This window comes from Garra rufa, chromosome 8 (genome assembly GCF_049309525.1).
Source record: "Garra rufa chromosome 8, GarRuf1.0, whole genome shotgun sequence".
NCBI lineage: Eukaryota > Metazoa > Chordata > Actinopteri > Cypriniformes > Cyprinidae > Garra > Garra rufa.
The window spans coordinates 22113832-22121443 of NC_133368.1; the positions used below are offsets into that span (position 1 = coordinate 22113832).

Here is a 7612-nt window from a genome sequence, read left to right on the forward strand (position 1 = left end):
GAACTGACAAGGTACGTTGTTCCAGGAGGGTCACAATGTGGTTTAGCGCTCTAATCCGAAGGACAATTAAATGTATTAAATAAAATGAGATATAAAAATGCATTGTTATTAAATCTCCCTAATCTTTACCATAAAACTAACAAAACATTTTGAATTATCACGACAACATTTTGAATTCAGTTCAAATTTACATTTTATGGTTAGCTTGTATGGCACATTTTTATGGGTTAAATTAAAAAGTCAAATACGTTCTATACTATCTACTAATATAACTAGTTTTATATAATTATTGGTCATATTATTGTTCAGTGCTGGTGGAGCTTGCTTTGGTGTGGGCATGTTTAAAACAAAACACATTAGCCTATAAATGAAAAATATTTCATATTTATTGATATCTTAATATTTTAATAAAGTATTGTATTTTAAATGAAAATATATAGCAAAGAAAATTATTATTGTATCATACATAAAATCAAACATAAATTGATTGACCAGACACCATCACTGAGTAAATAAAAACATATCTAAACTATGTTGTTACATGGGAAATGAAACATTATATCTTTTGCCAAAGTATGTTTTTGTTAGTTTGATATATCGTTCTTGTCACATATTCAATAATACGACAACATTCCTACAGAACATATATTCAGGTTTTATATATTATGCGTGTTGGAATCAAATTTGATGGCAAAATAATATATTTGCGGTACAGGGCAAGAATATATTTGTCTCGTCTTTCATGAACAATATTCTCGATCGGTCATGCGATTGGATCACATGTTGTACAATTAGCGTTGCTCTAGTTCCATACAGTCTAAATACAGTCTGATTTTCATTCAGACATTACATTACTTTACTGTTTCAGAGTTTCCATATTCTTATTTACAGTCATCTTATATACGCGCTTCAAAATCTTAGCAGTGCACCACCAGACGGCAGTGTCCTCGATTTAGAAACATCCATTTAAAATCATGTTGTTTACCTCTTAAAATAATGTGTGGTTTTATATTGTTTCACTCAGAGAATAACTAATTATAAAGTTCTAAGTGGGAATTGTGTGTGTTGATTATCTTTGGCAAAAAGATGTAATCGAATGCGAAGTGAAATGACGGTCGTTTTCAGCCTATTGACGTTTTTGACATGCTATTTTAGAAAGTGCATTTATGAAAAATTCATTTCGACTGTTTTTTAATCACAGACAGGGTAAACCGTATCAGCATAGCTGACAAGTAGTTGGCTACCCTGGCTGTACACACAAAGATTTGGCAAGACGTCACGAGGGGAGCATTGGAGCTATTACAGTTATTATAAAGAATTAGATCGTATCTTGTAATGTCATCTAAATGGATAAAATCTACCATTTGTCCTCTTGTTCATTTATTGCAACCATTGAAGAGGCTCAAACTGCTACCTCAGTATTTACTCTAGTTTAGAGGGGGCGGTGTTGACCCTTCGTGCACCCCGCCTACTAGTTCTTTCCTCGTTGTCTACGTCACTCGAGCGAACTCCATGCAAATCGCTCCTCACTGGAACGCCATTGGCCGCTCGCTCATTTTAATCGCTGTCAAAACGCATCATATGGCCGCCGCTTTAACTAACTCCTCAACTCCACTAGGAAAAGTAACTCAAATGCACGTTCAATTAATGTGGATGTGAAACGGCAGTCGGACACGCCACTAAACAGGCTACAGGAGCAAAAAAGAGACCCCGAAACTAACAGCAAACGGTTGGGAATAAGCTGAATTCCACATTTCACCCGGAGCTCCACCGGCTTGCGAGGCACCTGCTTCGAGCGGACTACAGAGCGCCGAAAGTTCATGCTTTTTCTCTGCTAGCTGAGAACTTTTAAGCCACTTGAATGTATAGCATGATGATGGAAACGGACCTTCATTCCCCGGGACCCCAAACCAACACGAATCCGGGGCAAACGGGTCAAAATTCGGGGAGCAAAGCCAACCAAGACCGCGTAAAGAGACCCATGAACGCTTTTATGGTCTGGTCCCGGGGCCAGCGCCGGAAAATGGCTCAGGAGAACCCCAAAATGCACAACTCTGAAATTAGCAAAAGACTCGGGGCTGAGTGGAAGGTGATGTCAGAGGCTGAAAAGCGGCCCTTTATTGACGAGGCGAAGCGGTTGCGAGCCATGCACATGAAGGAGCATCCGGATTACAAATACAGACCAAGGCGCAAAACCAAGACCCTGCTTAAAAAGGACAAGTACTCGTTGGCTGGCGGCTTGCTCGGCGGTGCGGGTGGTGGGGTCGGGATGAGTCCTGCTGGGGTCGGCCAGAGGTTGGAGAGCCCTGGGGGTCACGGAGGCTCGGCCGGCGCCGGCTACGCGCACATGAACGGCTGGGCGAACGGCACCTACTCCGGCCAGGTGGCCGCCGCGGCGGCAGCGGCTGCGATGATGCAGGAGGCGCAGCTCGCTTACAGCCAGCACCCAGGCAGTGGCTCTCACCATCACCACGCTCATCACCATCACCCGCACAACCCGCAGCCCATGCACCGCTACGACATGACTGCTCTTCAGTACAGCCCCATCTCGAACTCCCAGAGCTACATGAGCGCTTCTCCGTCCGGCTACGGTGGGATTTCGTACACGCAGCATCAGAACTCCAGCGTCGCGTCTTCTGCCGCCATCGGTACGCTGAGCTCGCTCGTCAAGTCCGAACCCAATATAAGCCCCCCGGTTACCACGCACTCCCGAGGCCCCTGCCCCGGAGACTTGAGAGAGATGATTAGCATGTATTTACCGACCGGCGAGTCCGGGGATCCGTCTGTGCAGAGCAGACTGCATGCATTACCGCAGCACTATCAGAGCACAACTGCCGGAGTAAACGGAACTGTCCCCTTGACGCATATTTGAAACAGCTGATGGAAAGTGATGATGGGTAACGCGCATTCAGAAACACTCCACCAAAAATATTTACCTCTTTTTTTAGATTGTCATTGAACTACTTTTGTACAGAATGTTTTATGATGTTCTTGTAAATGAAAAGGTAAATATTGTTTCGACTGCAGTTCGGAGAGAAACTGAGATCTTATCATATGTATCACTTTTCAATATGACATCTTTAAAAATGATTCTGACAGCGTTTCTGGCCACGCCAAGAAATATGCGACATACTGTTATTCTTTAAATATTTAAGTTTCTGTGCAAATTGACTTTTGAGTTGATAATAACAAAAGTCTAGCGTGAATAACTCAATGAAATGTTTTTGAGAGCCCATAAAGAGTTTCCTGCTTATTACATTTACCAAAACGTTTGTACACGTGAATTAATGTACCAGATTTATGTTGTAATATTTCTTGTAAATTGTGAATAAGTTTTAATATTTCAAAAGACTGGCACGTCACTGCTGCTGTACATAATTTATGACATGCATTCCTGCCAGTTCAAATCTTAACCTTGCGTTGATTCATGGTCTAAATAAAATTGGAGAAAAAGTTACTCTGCTCTAAATTGGTCTTAGTTTTGTTACCTAATTCATCAGACTTTGTCATTTAATATGTGTTTGATTTACCACACTATTATTTAGTGGACACGTTCTCTGCGCTGATTGAAGACAAAATATCAGTCGGAGGATCTTACTAATACTTCTTTAGTTTGCTTTAAGACCTTTATTTTAGTGTTGTATATTTTACAAGCTTCAACGTGCTGCCAGTGAGATCTTTGAAAGCATCAAAACAGGGAAAACGTTTTTCTAAATAGGTCACACTTGATCTTACCCGTCAGGAATTCGTCGTGAATCATTTCTAACAATAAATATGCATTAGATAGAGGAAAATTTCATGTTTAAATTTTAATGTTTTTAAATGTACTTTTTAAAAATGTGCTTGACATTTTTTTCATGCCATACCTCTGTCATTAGCGCAATTGCATTTTATAATCAGCCGTCTGCTTAGGTGAATTAATAATATATAAATAATAATTTAAAATACATAAAGATAGTTTAAAAAACTAGAATACTAATACTTATTTTTGTATTGCACTAAAAAATTGGATAACGTTCTGTTAAATTCACCGTGCAAAATTGAAGTGTTTGTTACTAAAGATACAAGACTTAAGATCTGTGTTTATTTATAATTTGAATTGTTTGTTTACTTAATTAGGTTGTCGATCTGCACTCAGTTTACCATTGCTTCTTCCATTGTAGACTTTGATTGCTACCCAAGGTGTATAATTCTGAGTACTTGAAGCATGAAAACAAATTATCATTATGTGTATCATTTAGGCAAGGGCTGGTTTGACAACTTGCTATACGTTTTGTGCCCTGAAAATAGATTAACTTTGTCATTTCGTCTGTCAAAAAAAAAAAAAAAAAACATTTACAGTTTAGTTCACATTTTGTTTATCTGACGTTTTTACCTCTATAGCAAACCAGATTTTTTTCAACCGCAAGCCATCATTTGGTTAGTAATAAATCAATTGTGTAGGGGTAGATTTTCAAAATAATTTTAAAAAGTAATTCACATATGTTAAACAGTACACTTGCGTGTTTAAAAACTATTTTTTGTGGTCACGGTGTTTTCACTATTTCGTGTAATTTAAGAGCCCACGTTTCTCTTTTAATACAGTTCGCATAAAAAATGTTTGAGTAGGCCCAGCGATTAATCAAAACTATATTTCTGTACTGCATTAACACTGTCTGAAGTCTCTGATTATATGAAAACCTGTTAATTTCGTATGTTATTTACTAGTTCGTTTGTTTTGAGTTATTCTTGATTCCTTGCATGTGAAGAATTGAGTCGTTATTAAAAGATCTTTGTGGCTAAACACAATGTGATCTAAAGCAGAGACAGAATGATGTTTAACAGTAACCGGGATCAGCCAGCAGAGACGCTGACCTCTGGGACAGAGAGTCAAAGGTTATTATAATTACCTGCTGTCTCCCTGGGGCTAGTTTAGCAACAAGTGTCAGAAGTTCAAATTTTCTCGTTGGGATGCGCATGTAAGGCCTTCAAGTCTGCAAGTGCCACTTCACACACTTGAAATAAATATGAAGCAGAACAAGATCAGGAGCGTTATAACTGTAATATAGGGTAGGTCATAAATTGAATGATCTTGGTGCAGCATGACCTTAAATAATTTTTATAAACAGACGACCGAGTTAGTTGTTTTAAATAAAAATCTTACAGGAAACTGTCCATAATTCTAAACACACACCTCCCTTTCCCCTCAACTATTGACAGTACATGAGAAGGTCCACTCAGAAGCAATTTGTATTTATCTGCAGATGAAAAACTACACGGATTAGCGCCGAAAATAGAGAGGCGGAGAACCAAGTCACGGCACTTGCCAGGTTAAAGAGAAGCGTTCTGGTAAATTTAACCAAAATAATTTACTACCCCGCCAAAAGAGAGGAAGGCACGCGGGGTGGGATGGGTGAAAAGGATGGGATGGAGTGCGAGGTGGGAGGGGTGGCGGTGGACCCGAACCAATAAATCGTCTCAACGTGCGATACCCTTATCTTGTAGCCACCGATATATTCTGTGCTGGGAAGCCATCAGCGCTGCTGGCTCGTACGGAAACTCCCGATCTCTTGCACTCGCTGTCCTAAATGGGGATAATTAGCATCACTTTATCACGCCTCTGCATATTTTCTCCCTTCTCCAAAAAACCCGGTACGCTGCTATTGGTCGCTGCTCTGTCACAGAAGATTACGGAGACAGATTGCACGGAACGAATGTGCTGAACGAGATTAGGGAGGAATAGAAATAGCAACTGGGCCAATAAATTCCTCGCGAGGGCCTTATCGTGCAATTACACGTTGACATGTTTAACAATCTTGCTGCCTCTTAATCCTGCGCCCTTCCAAGAGGCGAGATGCTGCGCCGTAATTTCTGCAGCCTGCGATTCCGGAGCAGTAATTTAAGCATGTATGCAGAACGCCACGAAAAAGCAACTTTGTTCAAACTTTTATTTACCAAAATGTTGCCGTCTTTCGGCTAATTATGAATTATTTGTTCGCCACCGTGACCAACAGTGCCTTTTAACCGCGACAGACGCACAGAGCAGGGGCCCGGGTATTGTTGCATGTAAATCAGCCCCATAAGTTTCAGTACGATTTCTGTCCGAATTGCGTCATTATTGCTCGGAAGCGCAAACAGTAGGCTAATTCAGTGGACTAATTTAGTGATGCACCCATGGGATTGCTTTTCACAGATTTTCTCGTGTTGTTGTGCATCACTGAGAATCCAATTACCATTATAAAACGACCGCCGCTCAAAAAGTCTAGACTGCTTTATCTAAGAAAAACGCTAGCTGACCAATGCAATGCTGTATGAATTTTCAAGGCGCTCATGAAGCAAACTGCTTGTTTAATAAACTAGCCTTCCGTACCTTAACTGTCTGTTTTGTCTTTCTCTCTCTCTCTCTCTCTTTCTCTCGCCCTCGTGTTCGGCAGAGAGGTCTGTGTAAGGATGATTGTGAGAGACTCTGCTGGAATTTGGCAGGCCCGCTGCTTGGAGAGGCGCCCCACGCTGTGACTCCCATTCAGCGGTCCAGCGCGCTGTGAGGTTGGGAAGTTTCACTGAGCCGTGCACTCAATGGCTCCACAAAGCTGATTACAAGCCCCAGCGAATTCCTGAAGGGACCGGGCAGCCACGCAGGTGTGCGGGAAACCGGGGCAACCCTTCAGAGTTATAGTGACAGAGCAAGACAAGCCGGGAGACCACACAAAAAGCAAAGCGTCCCGCGAAGCGGCCAGGGATTTGGTGGGAAAAGAACACCTTAAATGTCCTCTCCCCTGCGAGCGAAAAGGGAAGGGAGGAGAAACTTTCCGAAGGCCTATTAAAACGATGCCCAGTCTCCTCAGGACAGTGAACTAAGATGCCTGTAGCTACTCTTAGCGTCATTTTTGCCATATGCATTCTGAATAGTGCAGTCTAGCGACTCGCGTAAAGATTCGGGGTTAACGACGATTCATAAAACGTAAAGGCCTGCTCTCCCTCGCCGTGCCCAATTCATTTTCTCTGGTGCGAAAAATCTACATCAATGAAGCAGACAGCGTATTTAATTAGAGCGGAGTCGAACTATCAATTACTCAGGAAAAACACAGGATCCCCAAGGACCGGTAATCAGCGCGCCAACAGTCGGCCGCGCGCTCATTACAGCAAAGCGACAGGCGGGAATAATAATCAGGGCGCGGCAACGCATCTGCCTACAGTATTTCCACCGCTTCCTGTTGCCTCTCAGAAGTTTAATAACTCGTAGTTCTTGCTCAGTGGTAGCTCACTTCTGACACTTTTTATTGGTTTTGCATACTGATTGAAATTAGGCCCACTGTCATTTCTCTTTTAGACATCCTTTCACTTTACACTTTAAATACAATAATTTAATTAACAGTCTGTATTTCAAAATGAGTCAAGTAGAGAGTTTACTTGGTTGTCATTTTTGTTACCCACCTTTTTCTTCACTTAAGAGTGGGCGCGTCCATTTGTAAGTTTTATGGCTTTGACTTTAGGTCTCATCCCTGTCTAGCTATTTTTAGCTGTACAAAACAGCTCCTTTTGCTGCTTGATATTGTAAATTGGTGTGTCTTACCATATTATTTTGATGTTTTGTCTTAATTATAAACACACTGGTTTGTAGTGCAAACAGTTT

The 7612-nt window shown here is 41.3% G+C and overlaps 1 protein-coding gene across 1 annotated transcript; it reads left to right on the top strand.

Moving 5' to 3' along the window:
- The first annotated feature begins 1225 nt into the window (after positions 1 to 1225).
- On the top strand, positions 1226 to 3457 carry sox1a (SRY-box transcription factor 1a). Its single transcript, XM_073845480.1, has one exon. The coding sequence runs from the start codon at positions 1862 to 1864 to the stop codon at positions 2870 to 2872; it is 1011 nt and encodes a 336-aa protein (XP_073701581.1). The 5' UTR covers positions 1226 to 1861; the 3' UTR covers positions 2873 to 3457.
- Positions 3458 to 7612: the final 4155 nt, after the last annotated feature.